The sequence below is a fragment of the Aspergillus ruber genome (assembly GCF_000600275.1).
Source record: "Aspergillus ruber CBS 135680 unplaced genomic scaffold scaffold00007, whole genome shotgun sequence".
Taxonomy (NCBI): Eukaryota; Fungi; Ascomycota; class Eurotiomycetes; order Eurotiales; family Aspergillaceae; genus Aspergillus; species Aspergillus ruber.
In genome coordinates this window covers 328,025-352,407 of record NW_024467303.1, presented here as the reverse complement: position 1 = coordinate 352,407, position 24,383 = coordinate 328,025, and the positions used below count along the sequence as shown (strand labels likewise).

Sequence of the window (24,383 nt, the reverse complement as noted above, 5' to 3'; positions counted from 1 at the left end):
GTGATAGTTCAAGTAATATATGTCCATTCTCATCCATGTACGCTAGTCCTAGTAAATATACCGAAAGTTGAGATTCTCCTTGTCTGTCAAATCACTAAATGCCGTCTCATCGAGGTCCCTCCGTCCCTGCTCAGCCTGCACCCGATCCCGTCTCCGATTCTCCAACGCCAACGCAACCCTCAGCATAAGCACCAGAGCAATCTCGATAAAATTCGCCACGATCATCGACCAGATCCCCAGCGGGTAGCGCGGCGCCTGGCTGTCTTTGTAAAAGAATGGCCCTGCGATGTTACCCGCACAAACACCCAGGAAGATCATAGCATTCGTGACGACCTTCTTCGTATGCCCGGCGATATTCGCAGTGAGTATTGAGAGAATGAGTACAAATGAAGCGTTGTAGGATCCCGTGAGATAGTAACAGATCAACCGGCCAACTTTGTTGGATTCAGGGATGTATGCGAGGCCGAATGAACCGGCGACGTTGGGGAGAAGGAAGAGGATGGTCACGTAGCAGCGGTTATTCGGTGGGAGGCGGTCGTTGAGGAAGACGGCGAGGAGGATTAGGATGGCTATGAGCGTGCCGTAGGGAATTTGCATGAGGGTTGTGACCACTGCTTCATTAGTATCGGATCATATGTGGAGATGATGGAAAACGCACGAGTGGAAAAGCCAAAGCCTTGAATGATCAGAGTTCCGAAGTTTGAGATACCACCGTTGGGTATATTCCCTGACAGTCCTAGTAGAAGAAATGTCCACACCTTCCAGTCTGTCAATGCTTCCCAGACCTGGGCCCATTTGAGATGCTTGTTCTCGACTCCGGTCTGGTTATCTCGTAGCCGCTCGATAGCAACCCACTTCTCTCGGTTGGAAAGGTACCGCGTTGTGACGGGTGAATCAGGCAGGAAGATAGTAATCACAATACCCCAGATAGAACAGAGCGCACCGATGATAAGAAATTCATATTTCCATGAAGCGAGTGCACCTTTGATCTGCCCGATGCCATAACCCAGTAAGCCACCGATGGCAATGCCAGCACCGTTTGCCGTATACCACAGACCAATTCGAATAGGCTGCTGACGACGAGTGTACCACATGCTCGTGATCAGCATAAAAGCCGGGTCACTGCATGCTTCTGCGGCTCCGGAGATGACACGAAGGACGGCGAGTTGGACGAAGTTTTTTGCAACGGCTGCATTGTCAGCCATTGACTAACCTGCTTGGACTTGGTACACACCTTGGAGCATTAGAAAGACTCCCCAGAGAATAATATTTACACCCAGATATTTGCCCACTGGGAACTTCTGGAGGAGGAAGTTTGTCGGTACACTCCAGACCAGAAAGCCAAAGTAGAATACACTGGATAGCCAGGAATACTGCTCGCCTGAGAGACCTAGATCCTCGTTGATGCCGAATATAGCCGCATAGGAGAGGGTGGTTTTGTCAATCTTCAATTAGCTTGTAGCCATAATAGAGCGTAGAGAATACTCACATAGTAGAACGCATAGCAAATTGATAAGAAGGGCAAAATCATCCAGTCTATTTTGCGTACCAGTCGCTTGTCCTCTGCTGGATCGATCGGTTCATTTTGACCATCTCCATGGGCGAACAGCGCAAGTGCCGTGTCGCCATTGTGAGTCTTCTCGGGGATAGTATGCTGAGAGTCCTCGACGTGTGCCGTCGACAATTTGTTTTCTTGTTCCATGGCAGGAGAATGTACCGGTTGTTCTGCCATTTTTAACGCATCAATTGGCTTGGGTTCTTTGCAGACTCGACAGCATCAACCTTCACCCAGACATCCATAGACCTTGAGACGAATTCGGATGGCGCACCTCCGTCTGACATTCTGGGGCAGGCGTGGGGGATATTCGTCCCCGCACTCCCCGTGGGGATAGTATTGATACCCGAGTCATTAGAGAGTGATGTTAATGTTCTTTACGGACATACTCTTGTGCTGTGGCAATATCAGACCAATCGATGTGGTGCCATGTGCTGGGCCGGAGGACTTCCGATGTAGCTTTCATATCATCCTAGCCTTTCGTTATTGCTTCTATAAATTGTTAATGTCCATTGTAGCATACTATCATTTTGGTAATCATAGCAAATATATCCATATCTATGGTCGAGGAAGGTTGCTTACGATAGTGGCCGCTAAGTATCGTCTACTGTCATGCTGTCCCGTTGGCCTTCGGACCCTTCCACTGTAATACAGTACGCCCTTATCGTTCCTATTTCGTCTCATTGCATGAGGTTGCATGACCTGCATGGCTTATCGGAGAAAATATGGCTTGCCTTTGGTTGGATGTTTCTCGAGTGTTACTGAGTGCCGCAACGATACATATTGGCACTCTTCGTACAAGTGGCGATGGCTACAACAAGCAGAACAGCGCCAAGCCAGAAGGTAAAACAACTAAGACAAATAAAGTAGGAAAGGGAGAAAGGACTCGTAACACTAGTGGTCTCGATTCTCAACTCTCTATGCTGTACATGGTGATTTTATACTTTCAGGTACCTTTCAGCTATCGTCCGTCATTCGATGATTCTTCTGGCAATTTCTTCCCAAGTGGGGTCTCATCCAGTATATTTTTTCTAAGTGCGAAAGAACCTCCCAAGATGTGACAAGATAGGTTCGGCATTTTCACGTGATGTACCAATCTAGGAAGGTTTCAGTCCAGAAAGCTGTCAAGTCCATGACCTCATTCGAAGGATATATCAACCGTGGAGAACCTGATTGTTCAGGTCCGATTAACCAAATTTTCGACAGCCCAACATAGACAAATTCATTGGATCACGGCCTCCGGCTATCGTGATGGTTCCACTGCTGCTATTTCGGCGGACGTGTTCGCCGGGGAGGAATCTCGGCAGAGCTTGTTATTTGACACTTCCATCTTCTCGACACGCTTGGTACATGAGGCCAAGCCGATTTCTCACAATCGCTTACCTACAATCGAGTGTGAATAAGACATCCTTGCCATCTGGAGGGTAGCTGATTGGGCCACCGAGACTAACGTCGTATAGATAATAATAGCTGAGCAAACAAGCAAACAAAATGACGGGCCTTATATCGCCCAGCGAGCCCGTCATCCGGCATCCGGTCGAACATATCTCTAAGGATATTTCCAAGGACGAGGCATTTTCCGTCGAGATGGGCAACGCTGAATCGAAATCGCACCACTTCGATGATCTGCCGGAGACGAGTTCATTCCGGATAGTCAAACTTCTGCCCGGCAAACGCAGAGATCCGATATCCTGCGAGACGGAAATCGCAGACTTGCACGGTCCTCCTAAATTCGAAGCCATTTCTTACATCTGGGGCGACTCGACTGCTAATATAACTGTAACTTGTGACAAGGTAAAGCTTAAGATCAGTGCAAACCTCCAGAGAGCTCTGGTTCATCTCCGGTTGGAAAACGAACCGCGGTATTTATGGGCTCATGAATTATGGTGAGCGAGAACGTGTAACCGATATCATCATCTTCAGCTAACGAATATAGTGTCGACCGAAAGAACACCGCGGAACGAAGCCATCAAGCCCGTCTCGTGCACGCCATTTACAGAGCATCCCAGAAAACGCTTATTTGGATTGGATCGGACACCGCCGGGCATTTGGCTGAAATTGCCGTCAAATCAATAATCCAAATCTCAGACTTTCTCTGCCACTCTCTCCAACGTTACCTCCCGGAAATCAGCGTGACTAGCAATGTCTACCGAGATATCATATACGAAAACCGCAAGAAACTTCCCTCTCCCAATGATTGCGAATTCAGCACCGAGACAATATGGCACTCTCTGATTTGGTTTTACTCGCACGCATACTTTACGGGTGTATCGATTTTCGAGGAGATAAATGCGAACAAACGTCGATCCGTCCAATGCGGTCATGAAACTGTGGAATGGGAACGGGTAGAGCTGGTTGCGGGCTACATGATTCTGGACGGAGCATTCTCAAAACGCTTTGGGTTCGATAAAACGCACTGCTGGTGGGCAACGATATTGACGACGGGGCAAATTCGGCAGCCGAGGAACTGGCTAACCACGCTGTATCTCGCATCGAACTTCAAAAGTGCAGATCCGCGGGACAAGGTATATGGTCTGCGCGGTCTTCTAAAACACTCCATCGTGACTCCTGTATTGGAACCTGACTACAGCAAGCCATTGCTAGATGTCTATCGGGAGGCCGTCGAAGCATCATTCCTTAAATTCCACAACCTCGATGCTTTGCTATACGTTGCGGCGAATGAAAGTCCAACATGGATCCCACAGTGGGATAAACCCATGCTGTTCCGAAATCCGTTCAGATTTAGCAGCCCCGTACCATGGAGGCCGGCCGGAGATAGAGAGCCGGCATGGATTATCGACCCCGCTACCAATATCTTGACCGTCTCTGGCTCTATATACCGCTCGATTAAACATGTCGAGCCATATAACCAGGCCTTCTTTGGTAAGGTGATGATCGAGTCCCCGGAAGGACGTCACACCTTGAAACGAAAGTGGGAAACCATTTTGCACACCGCGAGAGCCAGTCAATCGTCGAAAGAACCACTAAAGCGCGAACTTGTTACCGCCCTCGCTATGAGTTTCTTGTTTAGCCTTGATGAGAACAACCGCGTCGCCGATGCCAACAAAGCAACGCGGACTTTCGTTGCTTATCTCATGAAGATAATCGACGATGAGATCCTCAATAATTACATACCGCGTGATTTACAGGACGAATCCGCTCACGCAGACGGTGACACGTTTGGAAAGCCCATCTGGGATTTCGAATATCCCGACTCCAGTTTCTTCGTTACCGAAGATGGCCATGTTGGGTGTTGCATAACGACGACTGTGCCGGGTGATATCGTTGCCATTATACCTGGATGCACATATCCTTTGGTCCTCCGGCCTGAGGGTCAGTACTATCATATCAGGGGTTATGTATATGTACATGGAATAATGATGGGAGAGATTCATTACTTGAAGCGGCAGGATTTTATGATTCATTGACTCGTTGCATTAGCATTTTATTCTATAATACATCAAACAAGAAATGGACAAACGTGCAATCTATCAACCACTCTAGCATTTATCCTTTTCACTTTTCTTCGCCTCCTTCCTCCTTTGCCTCAACTTGACCCATGAGTACCAAGTCAACAATACTACAATGGTCAAAGGAATAGCAATCGCAAAATAGAGCCATAAGTACTGATTACCGACGTGCCGAACGTCTTTGGCGTCCCAGTTGAAGACTCCCATGCTGAAAATAGACTGCCATTCTCTTAGTACCCTTCAAAACATTTTGGAAGAATTGACACTACTAACCGCAATTGAGGTCCCCGGCAGGAATATTAGTGTCATAATCGACATCGTTTTCATGGACGAGCTGTCTTTCTGAGATTCCTCTGCGGTTTTCGCAGAGCTTTGAGCAATCTAGTGCGCATATGCTTAATTAACCCCGTTCTTGTCGACTCGGATGAATCTCCTACCATCATGTGGAATCTGCTGTCAATCTACAACACGGGTTAGCAAAGACACTCCCGGGCTTCTCGTGGAAGACATACCATCTGGCGCTGGGAATCTATCTTCGACGGTATAATCTGCAAGTCATACTCCAACGACCCGCAAAGCTGGGCATCCATCCGAACCCTCTGCCTGAGAATCTCGGAATATTGCGGGGACACTTCTTCCTTAGCATATTGCCTTTCAATAGCGTCGAAATACTGTGAAAGTGTCGTAGCGACCTCAAGTGTACACACCCATTTCCTCCGTAATCGCAATTGCACTTTTCCAAGCTCGAAGATGCTCTTCCTTATCGAGTCCAGCTCAGACAGTTCGATTGCTCCTATAAGCTGTTCTTCTTCATTTACCACGTTGCGGGTAAGATTCTCCAGTTCTTCGACGAGCAGTTCCACCCGCCATCGGAACAAGCTCACGGGAAGGATCATGAAGTCTGCTGGCATTCGGGTGTAATCATTCGGGAAGGGGTCTTTGGCTAGTAAGCTCTCGAGGTCGATTCCATTGGATGACAGGAGGATACAGGCCCAGTCGGTTTGGGGTTGGCATCTTGCATTTGGTCTCACGGATGGTAGGCATGTTAATATCATCGTGACCAAGCCATTTCTGTCTTTTGGTAATTGTAAAAAAAGGCCTGGAGGAAGATATATGAGCTCGTACCACTCCGAGCGTTATGCGGAAATATCATACTTCTTCGGTCAGCCGTCCACAAGAGAGAAGTGCCTGCATTCCCACTCCCCAGCAGACGAATAAATTCCGCCGGAATCCATCCTTTTCGAAGCGCAGTTTGCAATACTGGATCTTTGATTGCTACCCGCTCTTGAGGTTCGAGATCAACGACTCTACCCAGGTTAGCCGGAATCGATTCGATGATGCTACTGCTACGTGTACTTACAGACACCGGAGGCAATCCCCGTCCCAATTGATACGCAGGTCTCGCTTCAAACGTCAGTCGAGTATCTTTGCCACGGTCGGTCGCAATTATACCTTGCAGTCCTTTTGAATAAAATGCTCGGCTTCATCGGAATCTAGATCCTGCAACTGGAGGGGCGTATGTACTTTCCACCCTCCTTTCTGGATCTGTCAGCAATTTCTCCAAAATAAGGTACAGTCTTAATACCTCAATAGCTCTTGTGCTTAACTCTAATCCCTGGTACATTATTATAGCTAGGATATGCTTGGTTGATTGTCATCCAGGTTGACGGGAATGACAAGGAGATTTTATATTCTGTGGTAATATGCTCTCATATCCATAATCATTCGATTTAAATCTGGCTCCCTCAAATCACCAGGCTCACACGAGTGGCACTGCGCCATAAACGCTAAGTATTCGATGTACATTCTTTCTTTCCGCTTTAAGCTACCAATGCATACCAGCACACGTCGAACGTACAAAGTACCAATAGCAGGATTCGAATATTGCATGCAACTCCATACAGCACAGTAGAACTGTCCTAGTCGCCAGTCGACCCATTGCGGTGGTATTGAATGAGAGCGAATGGAGGGTGCTCTAAGCGCCGACTGTTGTGAACGGGGCGGGGCATTCATAAGCCACAATGGAACTGATCGTGCCTAAAATGTCTAAGAATTGAAAGTCATCAATACTGTAGAGGCTGTATGATTGCTGCTCATACTGGCATATTCTAGAATCACACGATTAGCTCGACATTAATGAATCAATTAAGTTATAGAGCTATTGTACAACCAACCACGGGACTCCATTCGCTACTAATGCGTCATACGTTTCGACTTTAGAAGAAAAAGAAAAATGCCAAATACTGTTTTCTAGAGTAGTTCAGGTTACCTGGCATCTCCGGGAATCCATGCATTCTTTAAACTCATCGTAATCCATGTGCAGCCTGATTTGCGACGGCGGAGGGAGAGCCATCCGATCAAAGGTTGGCCTTTCATCGAATTTACACATCTTCAAGAAGGAGCGTAAAGATTTCACCCCATTGCGCAGCGGAACTAGAAGTAATCCGTTAAGAACGTTGTCCTCGATGGGGAAGTGGTGACCATATGTTTGGCACGACGCTAACTCATCCAGCATGTTTCGCAAAATCACAGCTCGTCGTACTGGAAACACAGTGTCAAACGCATCACATTGTCCCGGCCCGCGTATATTCACCGTACCATGAATACAAGCAATGAATTTTGTATAGTTCGCCGTCGGCTTTCCGGATATCGCCAGGGATTGCAATCGCCTTTCAAACTCATCGAATGTCGCCGCATGACTTGATTCAAGAAAGAATATGGCCCGGCCTATATGCTTTGGGCTGCGGCCTACGTCGAGAAAAGTGCCAGAAGACATACAAGACGACATATGGGCAAGCCAGCCAAGAGGTTTATCTAATAAGTCGTTGTCGAACCCTTCAAAACACGCAATCGTCAAATATCCCTCAAGTGTTGAATTGCAGATAGAATTGAATGCGTTTACCAAGACATTAGGTTGTTCAAATTCGCCCAGGTTGAAGTGCAAACGCCTAATTTTATGAGGACGAGATGCTGTGACCGCGACTTCCATTGCCGACGAACTCTTGCCACATCTACCTGGGCCAAAAAGCGCGATATTGAGTGGGCGTGTAGATTCTTTGGTGATGTAGGACTCGATTATTTTATGGATTGATCGAAAGTCCTCCATTTCTCTTCGATCATAAACAAAAAGGTTGTTGAACGTCGCCAAGGGTACTTGACGGAGACCAGCAGACGGCCCTTCCCGTACAATGTCACGAGCAATTTCAAATGCGTCGCTTTCTGGGAGGCTATGTAATATACTCCAGTCTGGATTAGTCCCACCGTAGATGTCTTCTGACGGAATCGTGATGGACAGGAGGCCTTTGGGTCCAATATCCTCCATCACCAACTGAACCGGATGAATAGGACATGCCTTTGTGCTTTGGCTATGGATCCCTTCGGCCACCAAAAGTCTAGCAGCTTGAAGGCCTGGGATCATGCTTCCGTCCAGTCCCGGGTGTGGCTGTTGAGCCAAATGGGATGTCATCCCTGCAATAAACGCCTCCGTAATGCCTGGCACCCACCTCCCTCTGATATAATCTTCCTCAGTTCGGGATGGATCAAAGACCAAGGTTTGCTTATGGTCCCCTCCCCCCTGGCGATAGATCGCTCCGTCGCACCCAAAGAGAACGACAAGATGGGCACAAGTCGCAAGGGTGGCTAGCTTGCCGTTGGGGTTCATATTCAACACAAAATCCTCGCAAGTCCTTTCCCAAGATAAGCCCTTGGACAACTCGACACCTTCAGCACGCAGGTCATCAGCAGAGATGACCACAGCAAGTTTAGTTGGATCTTTCTTTCTGGTATCGCGCCTAACAGGCCCGAGGCGAGCCACGTCCCAAAGCTTCCCTGCGCCTAGTGGACTGGTCATGTGGTAGACGACGAAATCGGGTTGAGCTCGCAGAAAAAAGTCGATCGCATCATCATTGTCAATAACACCGTCTTCTATATCCTCCAGTACCAACACTGTAGTTCCAGATGTATTGTTGGTGTCCGTAGGCGAGTGCCACCCCCCTTCTCTCTCCAGTGTGGTGATATTCTCCACACTATACGAGACCGACGATGTACTCCTAGAGTGCAAACGACTGTCATAGATACTCAACTGAAGGAGATGCCGAGCGGAAGAATCTGTCGTAGACCCCATAACATGCTGCTTAACGGAAGGACAACATATTTCCAATTGAGGCTGCACTACTCGTAAAAGGTCTGAAATCAATTGTATCCCTCCCCATAACCGCTCCATGCGCTGCCTCGGCTTGTCGATTTGAAGATTGCGTTGTCCGGGTGTTGATTTCTGTGGATAGAGCACCATATCGTAGGGAGCATCTCCGGCAAGAATGACTCTGGAAGACATGTCGAAAACGCAGCAAGGGGTATAGATTTACCGATATTCTGAGAAATATAACTGCGAAAAGGTTGTTTTTGCTGAGATGGAGGATTAGGCCTTCATGCCGTAGGCGCTCTGCATCGTACTTTGACCCACCAGATACTCGTTAGCCAGAGTGGATCTGTGGCAGTGAAGCGCGTTGTCCAACTCATCTTGTTCATGTGGCTCATCATTGTCGTTTGTATGAAATTGTAGATTTGAACAAGCATGCGAATTGACGAGGTTGGATAGTTGTAAAAAGGAATGATATTCGACGACCGATGAGAACGGAACCGTGGATCTTTGGCCGATTAGTGCCATTTCTGATACATATTTTCCCATGCCAGTGTGTTCGTGACAATGCTCTTATTTTTAGCAGCCATATCTGCTGTACTCTGATTGTTTAGCTACACCTTTACTCGTGATCCTCGATCCTTGTCGTGTAACAGCTGTCCTAATGCGTGTCATTATCCGGGCCATCGGGGATGCGCCGTAGCGGACATTTCTCCGCATTTCATTCTATGAGACCGAATACTTATAGTAGGCAGTATACCATGATGCGGCACTCCAATATCGAATTCTGGAAGAGGCATTTCTATTAGGGCGATTGCAGATCATGTTGACCTGCGAGGAAGTCGAAAAGCATAACAGCCGAGAATCCTGCTGGATTGCCATTCATGGTTCTGTCTACAATGTAACAGGTATTTCTCATTTGCAATTTTTACTTCAACTATTGACATATACAGACTTCATAGATTCCCATCCCGGAGGCCCCGAGGTCCTTCTACGATGTGCCGGCAAAGATGCCACCGACGACTTTGATGCGGTCCATGATATCCGGTTATTGAACCAATCCCTCTCACCTTCTGCTTGCCTCGGACGTATCGACTCGGGTAGACTGGCCAAGTCTGCGGACCAGGGGGCCAACGCATCTCCTTCTGACGAAAACATACCTCCGCCCCTAGCCCACATCATCAACCTGCACGATTTCGAAGAAATTGCTAAGCAGCATCTCTCGCCTAATGCCTGGGCATACTACTCTTCCGGTGCCGACGATGAATTAACTAAGCGAGAAAATGCGCAGTCTTACCAACAAGTCCTCCTGCGTCCGCGCATCTTGCGCAACATCCCCGCTGTCGACACTACAACCACACTCCTGGGGCATCAGGTCTCTCTCCCGGTGTACATATCAGCTGTGGGACTTGCGAAACTGGCACATCCTGAAGGAGAATGCGCCCTCGCCAGAGCTGCAGGCAAAGAAGGACTGGCACAAGTTCTAGCCAACGGGTCGAGTATCCCCATCGAAAATGTGAGGGAGGCCCGGGTCAATGATGACCAGCCTCTTTTCTGCCAATTATATGTGAACCGGGATATTAGTAGGTCCGAGGAACATATTCGACGAGCTGAAAAGGCCGGAGCGAGTGCTATCTGGCTCACTGTTGACTCTCCGGTCGTTGGCAAGCGGGAGATGGATGAAAGGGTGAACTTGGCCGTTCAGGTATGCCTACACCAAGATTATCCTCTATTTACTAATGTTGTAGGCCCGCGATAATCAAACCAGCGGTGCAGGCGTCGCTAAGACCAGGGCCAGCACTATCTCTCCCTTCATCGACTGGGGCATCCTAACTTGGATGCGCAACCTTACAAAACTCCCGATAGTAATCAAAGGCATCCAGACCGTCGAGGATGCGATTATGGCCTACGAAAACGGCGTGCAAGGAATCGTCCTCTCCAACCACGGAGGCAGATCCCAAGATACCGCGCAACCACCTCTCCTGACGCTACTTGAAATCCGGCGGCACGCGCCGTTCCTACTGCGGAGTCGCATGCAAATCTTCATCGATGGGGGGATTCGTCGGGGAACGGACGTGCTCAAGGCGCTCGCATTGGGTGCTACGGCAGTTGGACTTGGTCGGCCGTTTCTGTATAGTTTAGCGTCGGGATATGGCGAGGAGGGAGTTCGACGGGCGGTTACTATCCTGAGGCAGGAGATCGAGGCCAATATGGTGTTTCTAGGCGTCACAAATCTCTCTGAATTGGGTGAACATTTACTGAACACAGCACGACTGGAGAGGGATGTAGCTAGATCTGTCAAGCTGTAGCAATATCGATCCATACCCTTGTCGATACAAGGGATATACAACCCCGGATATGCAATACCCCACGCTCGGACTTGTGCCGACATCTCCGCATGTAAATATAAGGAAGACATCGACATTCCGAATGTAGCATTAGGCATCATGAGTGACAAAATTGACGTTCTTCTTTACGGCCTGGGGGCGTGAGTATCCCAGTCGAAGAGGTTGTGTAAATACTAACCTAAAGACAGCATTGGCTCTTTCTACGCTTTCATCCTGCAGCGAAATGCAAATGTTCGGTTGACTGTGGTAGCTCGGTCGAATTATGACGCAGTGAAAAACGATGTATGCTGAACAATTCTCTTGCGAATTCAATCCACGCTGATGAGATAGGGCATCCTCATCAATAGCGCAAACCATGGACAGCATCGCTTCCAGCCATGCACAGGTATGTGTACAGCTAGTAGGAGATGGACATTGTTAACGGCATAACAGTGGTGAAATCGCCATCCGAACTTACCGGACCATTTGACTACATCGTTCTCGCGCACAAAGCCATCGACCAAGATGCTGTTGCATCGCAACTACAATCCGTCAAAGCATCGACACTAGTCATCATTCAGAATGGCGTGGGCAATGAAGAACCATTCCGGAGAACCCATCCGGATAGTTCAATAGTTACCTGCGTGGTAAGCATCCCATCCCATCAAGCGGATGGCAGGTAGTTGACGCTGGCAGACCTGGGTCGGTGCAACCCAAATCCAACCCGGCCAGATCGAACACACCCAATCCGAAGACCTCCAAATCGGCTTATATCCCAACAGCACGGTCGACAGCAACCTTGAGGAATCCCGTCTCTCAACACTCGCGTCCCTTCTCGAAACAGGCCGTACGCGATTCCAACTCCTCTCCCCGGCCGATATCCAACGCCAACGATGGGAAAAGCTCGTTTGGAATGCAGCCTGGAACTCCGCCACTGCTTTGGCGATGGTGGACACGCAGACATGGCTGCATTCTTCTTCTGAGGCTATGAGTTCCACGCGCAGATTAATGCGGGAGGTGATCGATGTCGGTCGTGCGTGCGGTGTGAAGCTGGAGTATAAATTGATTGACAATTTGGTCGACAAGATTCTCGCTATGCCCGGGATTGGGAGTAGTATGCAGACGGATTGCAGGAACGGACGACCGTTGGAGATTGATGTTATCCTGGGAGTGCCTGTGAAACAGGCGAGAGAGTTGGGGATAGAGATGCCGACGCTTGAGGTGGTTTATGCATTGGTCAAGGCTATTGATACACGATTGCGCGCCAATATATAAACTTCTCTCCCAAAATTGGGACGAAATTTGTTGTCAAAATGGAATGTGGATTGCAAATTCTTCTGTTATACAGCTCAAAAAATAAGTCACCAACTACAATAGGACACATTATATATGCCCACGTCTGAACTGCTGGTGACCACGTTTGAACACCTTCGTAGACCCCTTCAACGGCGGCGCCGGAGGCGTCAGATCCTTCCCAGAATCCGGCGGTCCCGTAAAGGCGCCATTGTTACACGAGTCATTCATATCATGGCACTTATTCTCCCAGATATGGCAATTCTGACCCCCTGTCGGATACGCTGTCTCCCAGCATTCATCATTTTGTTCCCAGCATTTATCGACAGCCTGTATTGCGTTAGCTTCCCGTGTGATATGGATGGACAACAAATACATACAGCCCAGCAACCTTGTTGGTCGTTGTATGACGGGACTTCAAAGGCGCACCAATTATCGCGCTCGAGTATGCACCCGTCTGGTTTGAGGCCAATTTGCTGAACCATGGGAGCGCGTTTGTCCGCAGATCGCTTGGACTGCTCTGATTGATAGACCGGAGGGCCGTACATTGGGTACGGCGGCAGTGGGTCCTGGTAGATGTTGTAGGTCATACCCGGGGTATCCAAGTCATACGTGCCTTCACCAATAGACACAGTGGGCGGACTGGCCGTGCCTGAAGATTGCACAAAGACTTGGGCACATCCGACATAGAACTGTGGATCAGGGGGGGTTTCCTGCGCTGAGTGCAGGGCCAGCAATTCAGGCCGCACAAGGTAATACCCAGCCTGGATATCATCCGGAATGACAACAGACAAGTGGCCATCATTGTCGATTATCCTCTCCGTACACCATTCACCTGCAGACGCATCGTAATCAGATTGCCAGATTTTGAACCATCCATCACCCGCCGCGTTGTTGTCGGCCGTCGCATCGTCCACCCTCTTCATGTACACAGCACAAGGTCCTTTGTGGCTCCGGTCCAAGACCCCCGGCTGCGAGCCATCGGCGTATTCGCGGAACTCGAATGTCAGCGTCGACGACGATCTCGCAGGGCACACACGCGCGACGCCTTTCTCACCATCGATTCCTGTCCACGTCAGTCAACCATTCCACCAGAAAGTCTAACATTCGTCTCGCGTACCGCACGCAACATCCCCACTGGTCAACGGCTCAATAGGAAACGTCGCAGTCTTAGCATCCCGATTCATTCGGACGCAAACTCCGTCACCCTGGTTTTGTCCATCGACGTATAGCGTCGTAAATGCAGTATGTGCTGCGGCCAAGCCGATCAAAGGCAGAACTGCGAGGATATGCATATTGTTTGCTGCGTCGAGTACGGAATACGCATTCGACGGGGTTGGCTACCGCTGTTTATACGGTGGGAATCATTGCTCCTGGAATATATTTAGGGGAGCCATGATGCATCCTGCAAGGCACGTATACTATGTCTAATTGATCTGTCTCTCGTTTCGGGCATCTGGATTGTTCGCAAACAAAAGGGTGGGAGGCGCATGGGATGTATCACATCGATGAACTATGCTTCCCAGATGAACCCCAGGGCAGTGGCGATTTCGACTTGGCCAGAGTACAGAGTACAGGGTTGACTACCACTACATACCAGTACGCTTATGGAAATGCTTCCGAGCGTGGTGTGCACGCGATGATCCGTAGTGACAAGCACAGGCCATGCTAGCCGGTCAATTGGAGAAGCATAGTATCCGGACTGTGTACTCCGCATATCCAACTCCATATAGACCAAAATTGAGACAGCCGGCGTGTCTTCGGTGAAATCCCAGAACGGTATCCAGACCATTACCCCATTCGGTCGTTCTCGAAGGCCACGACGCAGCGTAGAATCGTATTCTTGCAGCGATCGACAAAATACGCACTAAGAAAGGGCACAACGGCCCGGAAAAATAAGCAAGCACATCATAAATTAAACTCAGCGGCACAAACAAGCAATGCAGCAAAGTTTTGCTAATTCCAGGGTCCAAGTTGGGGATACAATAGGGCAGCACCCATACCGGAAAGGACACGACGGAATACGCACACCCCCATAATGGTGACGAATACGCGACCCTCACTAAGCATCGGGTGAGGAGATTTAAGGTTATGTTTTATCTAAGGTGCGTACAAGTGCCGGATCGTATTCCGTATTCTGTCAACCGCGTGCTCCACTGAGATATACGGAATACGGCGTATACGGAGGCTTTACCGAGTACGGTTGACACATGGGCCGAGCAAGTATACGGTTCACTGTATACCATGGAATATTGTCGAGAACGGGTTTCACTGCGTATACTTATAGAGCCGGTTCTGCTTCTTGTGGTTTTCTGGAATCAATTGTTCAGAACAAAAACACATAATGCCTTCCGTATCCTCTGTCTCCCTTGCCGTCGCCATTCTGGTGGCCGGCTACCTCAGCGCCCTCTGCACGACGCCGCCAAATCCCAGCCCGGATAAAGCAAAGCGCTATAAATCCGACCGCGCTGGAATCATGGCCGGTACTTTCCCATGGGTCGTCAAGCATGTACAAATCGTCGTCTTCGCCTACCACGCCCTCGTTACCCTCCTCTATACTCCCGAGAACAATGCGCAACTGCATTCAATCTGCCCACACCCCGAGAACCTCCCTCCTGCCCTCTTCACCTGGAATGAGCGCATGTACAAGATTCTATTCGTCATCTTCCTAGGTGCTTTCATCCGCCTCTCCGCATACGGGGGTCTCGGCCGCAACTTCACCTTCCACCTCTCAAACCCAGACCATCTCGTCACAGACGGGGTGTACAAATACCTGCAACACCCGAGCTATACCGGCGCAGCACTCGTAACCTTCGGGATGGCCGGACTGTTAACGCGATGGGACACAGCAGCCGGCGCATGCTGGATGCAGCCGTCGACGCTGGCAATGTTGAACGGATATGGATGGTTGTTCACCGCTGCTTGGGGGATTTTCTTGTTTAGTGTGTTGGGAGTTCGTGTGAGGGATGAGGAAACCATGTTGCGGGGGCAGTTTGGAAAGGAGTGGGAGGAGTGGCATGCGAAGACTAAGAGGTTTATTCCTTTTGTCGTCTAATCTTGTCGTTTGACCCTCGAGCCATGAACCCGGCTAAGCAACCACGTGGTCAACCAAATACGAATATGGGGCTAAACAATAACCCTTTCTCTCCTCTCCTTCCCGACGAGCCTCCTCGGTTCTCTTTCCCTGCAAACCAAAATCGACTTGGCAGAGCCACGGACCACAATGAGTGGAGCCCAAGTCATCAACGTCGATCCCTACGGACCGAGTACAGAATTCGTGAGCGTGCATCGCCGTCGGTTGATTACCCAAATCCTCAAGGCGATACGCAGGGATAAAGTATCCGAGGGCCATGGCCGCGGAAAGTTCCAGTTCCCTTCGGCCACCTGGTTCTCTCTGTGGCTCTCCGACATGGATTGCTTGGAGGAGGTTGCAACCGCGTTTGACCAGAACCCAAGAAGGGTCTCAGGTCTTTACACAATGACGGGGTCATTCGGCCGGTGGCCTTGTGTAGGTTGCTTCCTCTCCTACACTGCACATTTGACTGACCTGAGACAGGGTTTCCGAATTTGCCGGCTGCCCCCGAGTCTTCGCCGAAACGCCACAGGCTTGAAGATACACCTGATTACAACTGCAAGATTACCATGCACAGAGATGTGCGTGTTAGCCAACTGCAACAACCATGAGAGGATGATAATCGATACAGTGCATGAACAGCCTCTGTAAACTGACAAATCACATACCCTCTGGAGGCGGCTCAGATATGTCCGTTGTCGCTCGCAAAGCAAAACCAAGATTACTCGGAACGATTCATTAATTTCACCCGCTTTTTCTGTCTTCCAGTCGACGGAGAAAGTCGGCAAGTGGTTGCACTCTATCAAAAAGAACGCGGAAACTGTCGCTAACTCTGTCGCCCTAACACTCTCCACACACAACTTTTGGGAGAAGGCATTATTTGTTTTGGGGCCCATTTTCGTGGATAACGAGAAAGCCGAGATGGGGCTGAAATTCTACTGGTTGCAGGTCGTCTCCCCTTTAGAGGATGACTATTGCGGATATAATTGAGCGTGAAGTGAGAGAGCTACAATCCTCGGTAGCGTTGCTGGTATACGATTGTATGGAAAGATTTCTGGTAGTCTCTAATATTTAACGCGATTACTCGCTGGTACAAGCATGGAATCGGTCCTTTCTTGGTAGACGGTCTCTTCCATCAACACTGGCTGTATTACGTTTTTCTAATCTCTTCAAAAGATCTATATCCTTCTATATATCTCTTGATCTTGTTACGATGATATTTCACGAGGTCCGGTAAAATGCTTCCGCCCATGTATAATCCAGTGACCTACCGAGATAATAACAATGATGGCGAAGGCAACAATACAATAATCTACCTAATTAGCACAATTCCACAACAGGAGAACGGCACTCACTCATGCTACTCCCAGTGACCGGCCGTCCAGGCGGAAACAAAAATAGCACCGTCGTCAGGGCGATATACGACAAGCCAAGCTACATTCCATTCATCAGCACGGCACTTTGTACAACATGACAGATAACTCGACAACTCACGATATCCGCCAGCCACCCCATACCAGACGATAACTTCCACGCTCGCGGGGGGAGAAGATTCCGGCCGCGGAGACAGTTGACGGCGATGGGCATTGCGTAGGATAAGTCTAGGGCGACGACAGATGACGAAACGATGGCGTTGAATGCGCTGACCATAATTAATATTGTTGACATGCGAATGCGCGGGGGAGCATACCTTGAGGACCCCAAGAAGATTAATCCGAAGATAATCACGACAGCTGTTGTCAGAATAAGTCCATTCAATGGCAATCCCATTCGAGGGTGGACTTGGGCAAGCCATCGCGATGCCGGCAATCCACCATCCCTAACTTATTAGCTACAGTAGTGACCGGGCGAAGGAAACAAACCTGGAAAACGCATAAATCATCCGACTACTCGTCGTCATAACACTTGTTGTCGCAAATGCAAGACAAACGAGCGGCAGCATCAACAAGCAAATAGCCCCAGCAGTATTATTCGTTGCGTGTATAAGAATCTGCAACAAAGGCCCGGCCTTTGAGCTGGTAATTGCGTTGATATCACCGGCCACGAACAGTAATACTATGAGAAATATGGCACCGGTGAAGGTGCCAATACCAACGCAGTATACCATCACTTTTGGTCCTTCGCTGCGGGGATTGGGGATTTCTTCGATCATGTGGGCCACGGAGTCCTGTGCTGTAAGTATAGTTCAGAGACAAAAGGAAAGAGACATACAAATGCAGTCACTCCGAGTCCTCCTTGTAATAACTGTCTACGTTAGAGTTGCTTCCATATCGGATTGGATACATACTCCGAGTAACCAGGCGATTCCATCCGGCCCTGTTCATCAGCATCGCAACTAGTAGTTCTCGTATACTGTACTTACATCCTGTTTTATTTACAAAATCGCAGAACACGAAGCTTTCTTGATCAGACCAGCATGGTCATCAACGGAATGGTCACTTACTATGCCGAGTTATAGTCTGGAGAAGCGCAGGCAAGGACCGTGATAGATACAACGGCGAAACCACCGATCGACCAGATGACTGAACATTTAGTATTATTCAACCCAGGGCAAGGGGCAAGCATACAAGCACCGCGATAAACTGTTGGTAATATGGAATTCCCAAATGCATTAATCACAAACGCTCCAAGTGTAAAGCCGATATACACGAGGAATTGTTGCCAGCGTTGACTCTCAAAGCTCTAATTCATCAGCACCACCCTGCGAAGGTTGCAAAGGGCTTACTGGATGCAGGGAAGCTATGATTCCCATGATCAACTCGCTAGAGAGAAGTGAGTTTGTTGCAACGAGAGCGACCTGTTCATTAGCTAGCCATCACTACTTCGAGCAACGTGACTCACCCATCCGGCGACATTGATCCAGCCCGTGATCCAAGACAGGATTGGGATCCATTTCGGCCACGACACTAGACCGTTAGACGTCGCCCAGATCCATTGTTCGTTAACATACCGACTACCTGGTTAGCTTGATCGTTTCAATGCCAAGAGAAGAGGATATCTACCTGCGACCCAATGATATTGCCCACCCGCCCTAGTCAGTTAGCGGTATTCATGAGCAGAGACATGTGCAACCTACGAAGGGTAGGCAGAAAGAAACTCGGCCAGCGACGCGGCAATGCACAGGTTACATATGCCAGCTGTGACGAGGCCTGTGCCTGCATTAGCATTGTCCAAGTAGATAGATGCTGACATACCCCAGACAACACTCGTGCTTCCCCCGGATGTCAGACTGATTGATAAACTGGCCGAGAGAGCTGTCCACGACTGCTTATGTTAACGGTAAATGAATCCGAAGCGATACAGAAACGCACGTTTAGCACTGCAAAGGCCAAGCCAAGCATCGACCTGGTTGGTTTAGTACCACAACAAGCGAAGCGATATCAATGTATATATCGGTAGCCTACCAAGTGGAAAAGTTGCGCCGTAGTTCGGGACTGCGCTCGGAATTGCTGTCGGTGTCCTTCATACTGAACCTATTGAAACGATCAATCATGGAGCATGATAAGATACTTAATCCAGTTCAACTGGGTAGCACCGCATATATATTATTGCAAGATTGCATCTGATATCAGACCGATAAGAAGCGGAGACATACCAAAGTACGCGAATCGGTGAGATCCGAGGTTTCCCCTCTGTCTATCACCAGCCTTAACTCAGCTGGTTAGGTACAAGCGAGATACTGATAGCTACTCTGTATGCGAAGCAATATTGTCTTCCCCGCGTGGATAGTTATCGCCATCATCCCTAATCCATATGATCCAAGGCGATGCAAAACGCTCCTTGCAGTTCCACAATGTGACGCTGTACAGGGAACAGCGCATTCCCCTCCCTCCCTCGGATCGTCCATTCATTCTTCAGCTGCCTTGGCTCTTGCATCGTCATGTGGATGGACCAAAGGCGGTGCAGGAACCATTGATAGTCTATTGATCTGTATGCTTGCTTTTTCTCCGGTGATCGTCGGTGGGTAGTGTCGGTGGTAAGAACTATTTAATCAAGCGTGGCATCCCCCATTTCCAGCACTCGGTAATCATACTTCTGTAATAATCCAACTCGGCATCTCGGCTGATTCTCAGAATGCGCGCTCTTTCGATATCGGCTCTTCTGGCCGGGTGGGCTATCCACGGCTGTTCCGGGCACATACCACGACCCCGGGCGGACGGTGAGACCTGTACCAAAGCCACAGTGGCCGTTCTGTAAGTCTATCCCCGGGTAGTAAAGACAAAACTAACCGGAGTAGCGGAGGGGGGATGGCGGGTATCACGGCGGCGGTATGTCTCAACACCCAGTAGAAGGGGCAATTGCTCATACAATACAGCAAGCGTTGCATAATGCCTCGATCGACGATTATGTGATTCTCGAGTATCGCGATCGAATTGGTGGACGAGTGTGGAATACGGATTTTGGTGAGGACAAAGAGGGGAATCCGTATAGTCTTGAATTTGGTGCAAATTGGGTATGTCTCGTGCTGGTGTGACGGTGCATCGACTGACTCGGATAGCTCCAAGGTGTTGGTTCTGAGACTACTGGTAAGACAGATCGTCCCGAGTTGAGAACGCTGGCTGACGACAGTAGAAAATCCCGTGTGGGCTCTGGTGAGCATCCCGAACAAGCGTTTTGCGCTGGTCTCTAACCCGATAGGCCAAAAAATACAACCTCAAAAACCACTATTCAAATTACAGCTCCATCCTCACCTACAACGAGACCGGCTACACCGATTACAGTCATCTGCTAGATGTCTACAGCGAGGTCTCCACAAAGGCCGGTGAAAATGCCGGCCGTATCTTGACCGAGAACCTGCAGGATCAAACCGCTCGCACTGGCCTTGCTGTTGCTGGTTGGAGACCACGAAAGGATGATATGGCAGCCCAGGCTGTTGAATGGTGGAGCTGGGGTATGATTATGAAAGCCATGAGAGGAATGCGTCGCTAACGTGGCTAGACTGGGAGGATTCATTCTCCCCCGAAACCAGCTCGTTCGTTTTTGGCGTCGCTGGCGAAAACCTCACCTTTAACCAGTTTGGAGAGAATAACAACTTGGTAATTGACCCCCGTGGATATCGCCAGATCATCACCGGGGAAGCATCATCGTTCCTCCAGCCCGACGACCACCGACTCCATCTCAACACCCAGGTGTCGGAAATTGAGTACAGCCCGCATGGCGTGACCATCCACAACAAGGATGGCACCTGCGTGTCTGCCGCGTACGCAATCTGCACGTTCTCTCTGGGCGTGTTGCAGAACGACGCCGTCAAGTTCACCCCCGCTCTCCCGCCGTGGAAACAAACCGCCATCCACAAGTTCAACATGGGCACGTACACCAAGATCTTCATGCAGTTCAACGAGACCTTCTGGCCCGAAGACACGCAGTACTTCCTGTACGCCTCGCCCACCACCCGTGGCTACTATCCTGTATTCCAATCTCTCTCGACCGAAGGCTTCCTCCCGGGCTCGAACATCATCTTTGTCACTGTCGTTTCCGAACAAGCCTACCGCGTCGAGCAACAATCCGACGAGGAGACCAAGGAAGAAGTTCTCGAAGTCCTGCGCGAAATGTTCCCGGACAAGGATATTCCTGATCCAATTGACTTCGGATACCCCCGCTGGACGAAAGAGGAATGGTCCTTCGGTAGTTACTCCAACTGGCCGGCAGGCACAACGCTAGAGATGCACCAGAACTTGCGCGCCAATGCGGACCGTCTGTGGTTCGCAGGCGAGGCAACCAGCGCGGCATACTTTGGTTTCCTGCATGGTGCGTGGTTTGAAGGCAAAGAGGCTGGTGAGCAGGTAGCGGCTGTGCTGCAGGGTCGCTGTGCAGAGGTGGAGGGAGTCAACGAAGATTGCACCGGACGGGTGCACTATAGCCCGCTACATGGTACAACTCCGGAAGATGCGTACAGTGCTGAGAATGGGTGGCTGGTGGATAGTGTGACCGTGACGGCGTAATTGCATTTCGCATTTAATAGCGTAGCATAGACAGCTGGTATTGTCACTAGATTGTCGCTAATTCATGATATCTAAGAACCATAAGCCATAATTCATTTAATCAACGCCAAACCCCGCCTGTAAAGAGATCATTGAACTTCGTAAGCCTCCAACGCCCGTTCGACATCCTGCAAGCTATCCTTGTGTCCGTATGCATCCATCAATTGCTTGTTCCGTTTGAGCCGCTCCTCTTCTCTAATCCGAGTCTCGATTCGGGCATTCATCGCTGATGGAGAGTAGTAATTTGAGACTCCGAATCCTGCAGAAGCTGTTAGTGGTTGTCGTTTGCATGGAGGATCATGTCTCAAGTGACGAACCGATACTGATCAGAGCCATCACAGGGAGATACCTAATATATGATCAGTTACGGTGGTCTTATACAGTGCAGACAAGAAAGACATACCACCGTCCAATAGGACCTGGGCGTGGTTGAGAGGGGATATGATTAGGGATGGCGGAGTTCATCTGTATAGTTTGTGTTCTTGTGTATGGAGCTGCAGGGCTTGTTAACACAGCCAACTAGAGAGAAATAGGCTGTTAAATATGTAGAAAAGTCGAAAGCATGTCGGAATGTAGCCTAAATCAACTGATGATAATGATGTCGTTATGGCCTGACGCCGATCATATGATCTCCTTCCTGTTTCAGCATTGCGATCGAATACATCAAACATCGCTAGTCCCATCACCCGGGCCCTATCTTTCCTGTCTTCATTTCTTCTCTCTTTCTTGTTGCTATTTTGTCAACCATCTCTATGTTTTTTTCTATGTGCGATGATGGTCTCGTCCACGCTTCTTCCTCATGTATATCCTACTTATAACACGTCTACCGCGACGACTGGTTGAATCAAGCTTGAATGGGTGGAATCATAAGGTAAATGCTAGTAAAAGCATTGAATATCCTTGAAATATGAGGGTGCTGGCCAGCTAGACGGTGCCATTTTGTCAGCCGAGACAATGACGTTGGGTAAGAACGTGCCTAGGGCGCCTAGCGAACCGCAAGTCTCGAAGACATAGTGGTGTTTAAAGGTGCGTGGTTATGAGCATTAAGTTCACAAAGTGACTGGGCCGTCATATTGAGGCCAGGACCTCAATTTTCAAGTCAACGAGGACGGGGTGTAGAGAGGGAAATGGGGATTCGCGATTTGCACCGCGCTGTGTGACAGGCACTGCCGTCAAGCTCGTCCAAAGATGACAGATTTTGTCTTGGGAACTCCTCCAGTCTCCATCTAGACCCAAACTGGCCCCAGCCGTTGTTCCATCGGTCCCCTTGGGGCAGTGATTCCTCATTGTGGACCGTCATCAAGTTAATGTGAGGGGTGCCGGTGTTGATCACCTCACCCACATCAAGGCGTGATAGTGATTGCTGGAGATCAGGGACGTTGGAGTCTGTGGCCCACGATTTCGGTAATGCGGAAGTTTTCATCTTGACCTATCGACGGTCAGTAGCCCGCACATTGGCCCATAGGATTCTGTTGGGTAAAAATATTTCCTGATTCGCGCATCTAACCTTCACCAGGGACGTGATTGTTGTGGGTGTCTTGTAGTTCGAGACACTCTGGACTGTCATCTCAGTGTAGAGAAAGTGAAGTTCCTGGGGGCCGAGAAGGATTGAGGAAGAGGTCTAGGCGCAGAACTGAAGGACTGCAGGTTATAAGAGACCTGGGGTGTTCTACTGTTGGATGGGCTTGATTATAGTGTATGCGCCTGAGTTGACTGTTTGTGGAGTGGATTCAGCTCGTTGTCATAGTCCGACTACACGTGAAACAACGTAACAGTATCCCTATATATACCAATTACCTGTTTGAAGTAAAAAACAATGGCATGGTCACTCTCGAAACGTCCCGGGCCGGTAATTACCGACAGGACTGAAGCCATCCTTTTGCGTTAGTCGAGTTCCATGGAATATGGATTGACGGATGCCTTGTCCCACGGACAAGTGATATAATGGGATACTCCGACACCGAGACGATCCGGTATGCCGCGGTGCTAGTATACCATCTGAATATCATTTAAGACCCGAAATATGTTCCGGGAAAAGAGCCCAAATGGACTACTGAGAACCTAGTTGAGATAGCGACAGCCCGATATCGAACTAAAACCGAAACCAATCTCCGAACTCCATGCAGCATCAAGAGCTATGACAGAACCACAGGCTTGTTGTTCCAAGTCCAAGCTCGTCATTTCACGTATGGCTGAAAGACAGATTAGCAATAGTTATGAATTGGACTTATCAACTTGATGACAATACACCATAACTGATATGTCGCTCCGGAGCCCAATGGCAGGGAGTTCTCCGGCCAGCATCGGTAGTGTTGTGGTCTCTTTTGTCCATTGCCACCGCTATGTATGTGATATTAATCTGTTTGCAGGATTATCATTGCAGAAACAGGTTGAATACTACAGACGAACCAATAAATATCAAGCTATCCGCACTGGTAGATGACCAACTTGTTATCGTACGTATGAGAAGAGATCGGAATTTGCTATTCCCCGTTATCATGCGCACAGAGGATGCACATAACGTGGAATTAAGCGGGAGGGGAGGT

General features: G+C 49.2%; 12 protein-coding genes across 12 annotated transcripts; 5 read left to right on the top strand and 7 right to left on the bottom strand.

The window, feature by feature from the left end:
• Nucleotides 1-48: 48 nt before the first annotated feature.
• Nucleotides 49-1,732, bottom strand: EURHEDRAFT_376084 (MFS general substrate transporter; the record flags this gene model as incomplete). The annotated part of the gene is made up of 4 exons (XM_040778813.1): nt 49-611; nt 659-1,189; nt 1,235-1,445; nt 1,490-1,732. The coding sequence occupies 4 exons, from the start codon at nt 1,730-1,732 to the stop codon at nt 49-51; spliced, it is 1,548 nt and encodes a 515-aa protein (XP_040640486.1).
• A 1,029-nt stretch (nt 1,733-2,761) lies between these two features.
• On the top strand, nt 2,762-5,019 carry EURHEDRAFT_339462 (uncharacterized protein). The gene is made up of 3 exons (XM_040778396.1): nt 2,762-2,950; nt 3,016-3,441; nt 3,492-5,019. Exons 2-3 carry the CDS (start codon nt 3,047-3,049, stop codon nt 4,981-4,983), a joined length of 1,887 nt encoding a protein of 628 aa, XP_040640485.1. The 5' UTR covers nt 2,762-2,950; nt 3,016-3,046; the 3' UTR covers nt 4,984-5,019.
• Nucleotides 4,974-6,686, bottom strand: EURHEDRAFT_410583 (uncharacterized protein). Its single transcript, XM_040781393.1, has 8 exons — nt 6,611-6,686; nt 6,478-6,564; nt 6,386-6,429; nt 6,181-6,332; nt 5,538-6,124; nt 5,463-5,486; nt 5,299-5,406; nt 4,974-5,244 (listed from the first exon to the last, which is right to left on the bottom strand). Exons 1-8 carry the CDS (start codon nt 6,647-6,649, stop codon nt 5,056-5,058), a joined length of 1,230 nt encoding a protein of 409 aa, XP_040640484.1. The 5' UTR covers nt 6,650-6,686; the 3' UTR covers nt 4,974-5,055.
• Nucleotides 6,687-7,130: 444 nt separating this feature from the next.
• Nucleotides 7,131-9,563, bottom strand: EURHEDRAFT_339470 (uncharacterized protein). The gene is made up of 3 exons (XM_040778397.1): nt 9,544-9,563; nt 7,196-9,473; nt 7,131-7,133 (listed from the first exon to the last, which is right to left on the bottom strand). The coding sequence occupies exon 2, from the start codon at nt 9,356-9,358 to the stop codon at nt 7,286-7,288; it is 2,073 nt and encodes a 690-aa protein (XP_040640483.1). The 5' UTR covers nt 9,359-9,473; nt 9,544-9,563; the 3' UTR covers nt 7,131-7,133; nt 7,196-7,285.
• Nucleotides 9,564-9,599: 36 nt separating this feature from the next.
• EURHEDRAFT_496758 (uncharacterized protein) lies at nt 9,600-12,885 on the top strand. The gene is made up of 7 exons (XM_040785684.1): nt 9,600-10,071; nt 10,117-10,868; nt 10,912-11,468; nt 11,700-11,793; nt 11,842-11,896; nt 11,944-12,137; nt 12,187-12,885. Exons 1-7 carry the CDS (start codon nt 9,987-9,989, stop codon nt 12,763-12,765), a joined length of 2,316 nt encoding a protein of 771 aa, XP_040640482.1. The 5' UTR covers nt 9,600-9,986; the 3' UTR covers nt 12,766-12,885.
• Nucleotides 12,820-14,084, bottom strand: EURHEDRAFT_339291 (lytic polysaccharide monooxygenase auxiliary activity family 9 protein). Its single transcript, XM_040778395.1, has 3 exons — nt 13,904-14,084; nt 13,164-13,849; nt 12,820-13,113 (listed from the first exon to the last, which is right to left on the bottom strand). Exons 1-3 carry the CDS (start codon nt 14,076-14,078, stop codon nt 12,874-12,876), a joined length of 1,101 nt encoding a protein of 366 aa, XP_040640481.1. The 5' UTR covers nt 14,079-14,084; the 3' UTR covers nt 12,820-12,873.
• A 1,043-nt stretch (nt 14,085-15,127) lies between these two features.
• EURHEDRAFT_385013 (methyltransferase family protein) lies at nt 15,128-15,838 on the top strand (the record flags this gene model as incomplete). Its single annotated transcript, XM_040779639.1, has 1 exon — nt 15,128-15,838. The coding sequence occupies one exon, from the start codon at nt 15,128-15,130 to the stop codon at nt 15,836-15,838; it is 711 nt and encodes a 236-aa protein (XP_040640480.1).
• A 168-nt stretch (nt 15,839-16,006) lies between these two features.
• EURHEDRAFT_376077 (uncharacterized protein) lies at nt 16,007-16,467 on the top strand (the record flags this gene model as incomplete). The annotated part of the gene is made up of 2 exons (XM_040778812.1): nt 16,007-16,289; nt 16,340-16,467. 2 exons carry the CDS (start codon nt 16,007-16,009, stop codon nt 16,465-16,467), a joined length of 411 nt encoding a protein of 136 aa, XP_040640479.1.
• A 597-nt stretch (nt 16,468-17,064) lies between these two features.
• On the bottom strand, nt 17,065-19,322 carry EURHEDRAFT_452536 (amino acid transporter; the record flags this gene model as incomplete). Its single annotated transcript, XM_040784045.1, has 16 exons — nt 17,065-17,168; nt 17,212-17,290; nt 17,351-17,675; nt 17,719-18,023; nt 18,068-18,100; nt 18,144-18,172; nt 18,219-18,253; nt 18,300-18,378; nt 18,424-18,538; nt 18,582-18,653; nt 18,698-18,762; nt 18,859-18,887; nt 18,933-19,005; nt 19,051-19,120; nt 19,168-19,201; nt 19,261-19,322. 16 exons carry the CDS (start codon nt 19,320-19,322, stop codon nt 17,065-17,067), a joined length of 1,509 nt encoding a protein of 502 aa, XP_040640478.1.
• Nucleotides 19,323-19,930: 608 nt separating this feature from the next.
• On the top strand, nt 19,931-21,798 carry EURHEDRAFT_514037 (putative flavin containing polyamine oxidase; the record flags this gene model as incomplete). Its single annotated transcript, XM_040786230.1, has 7 exons — nt 19,931-20,049; nt 20,094-20,124; nt 20,172-20,309; nt 20,355-20,382; nt 20,429-20,448; nt 20,495-20,747; nt 20,795-21,798. The coding sequence occupies 7 exons, from the start codon at nt 19,931-19,933 to the stop codon at nt 21,796-21,798; spliced, it is 1,593 nt and encodes a 530-aa protein (XP_040640477.1).
• A 128-nt stretch (nt 21,799-21,926) lies between these two features.
• On the bottom strand, nt 21,927-22,302 carry EURHEDRAFT_376074 (uncharacterized protein; the record flags this gene model as incomplete). The annotated part of the gene is made up of 3 exons (XM_040778811.1): nt 21,927-22,096; nt 22,155-22,186; nt 22,241-22,302. 3 exons carry the CDS (start codon nt 22,300-22,302, stop codon nt 21,927-21,929), a joined length of 264 nt encoding a protein of 87 aa, XP_040640476.1.
• Nucleotides 22,303-22,584: 282 nt separating this feature from the next.
• Nucleotides 22,585-23,514, bottom strand: EURHEDRAFT_338958 (uncharacterized protein). The gene is made up of 3 exons (XM_040778394.1): nt 23,328-23,514; nt 22,832-23,266; nt 22,585-22,761 (listed from the first exon to the last, which is right to left on the bottom strand). The coding sequence occupies exons 1-2, from the start codon at nt 23,337-23,339 to the stop codon at nt 22,937-22,939; spliced, it is 342 nt and encodes a 113-aa protein (XP_040640475.1). The 5' UTR covers nt 23,340-23,514; the 3' UTR covers nt 22,585-22,761; nt 22,832-22,936.
• Between the last annotated feature and the right edge of the window lie 869 nt (nt 23,515-24,383).

Bases quoted from the DNA above. Each gene is read 5' to 3' on its own strand.
- EURHEDRAFT_339462 (XM_040778396.1), top strand. From the start codon at position 3,047: ATGACGGGCCTTATATCGCCCAGCGAGCCCGTCATCCGGCATCCGGTC. The intron at 3,442-3,491 runs GTGAGCGAGAAC...TAACGAATATAG, and splicing joins TTATGGGCTCATGAATTATG to TGTCGACCGAAAGAACACCG.
- EURHEDRAFT_410583 (XM_040781393.1), bottom strand. From the start codon at position 6,649: ATGTACCAGGGATTAGAGTTAAGCACAAGAGCTATTGAG. The intron at 6,430-6,477 runs GTATAATTGCGA...TGACGTTTGAAG, and splicing joins TTATTCAAAAGGACTGCAAG to CGAGACCTGCGTATCAATTG. The intron at 5,407-5,462 runs GTAGGAGATTCA...TATGCGCACTAG, and splicing joins ACAGCAGATTCCACATGATG to ATTGCTCAAAGCTCTGCGAA.
- EURHEDRAFT_339470 (XM_040778397.1), bottom strand. From the start codon at position 9,358: ATGTCTTCCAGAGTCATTCTTGCCGGAGATGCTCCCTACGATATGGTG.
- EURHEDRAFT_496758 (XM_040785684.1), top strand. From the start codon at position 9,987: ATGTTGACCTGCGAGGAAGTCGAAAAGCATAACAGCCGAGAATCCTGC. The intron at 10,869-10,911 runs GTATGCCTACAC...CTAATGTTGTAG, and splicing joins GGGTGAACTTGGCCGTTCAG to GCCCGCGATAATCAAACCAG. The intron at 11,897-11,943 runs GTATGTGTACAG...ACGGCATAACAG, and splicing joins TCGCTTCCAGCCATGCACAG to TGGTGAAATCGCCATCCGAA.
- EURHEDRAFT_339291 (XM_040778395.1), bottom strand. From the start codon at position 14,078: ATGCATATCCTCGCAGTTCTGCCTTTGATCGGCTTGGCCGCAGCACAT. The intron at 13,850-13,903 runs GTACGCGAGACG...TGACGTGGACAG, and splicing joins CAGTGGGGATGTTGCGTGCG to GAATCGATGGTGAGAAAGGC. The intron at 13,114-13,163 runs GTATGTATTTGT...AACGCAATACAG, and splicing joins ACCAACAAGGTTGCTGGGCT to GCTGTCGATAAATGCTGGGA.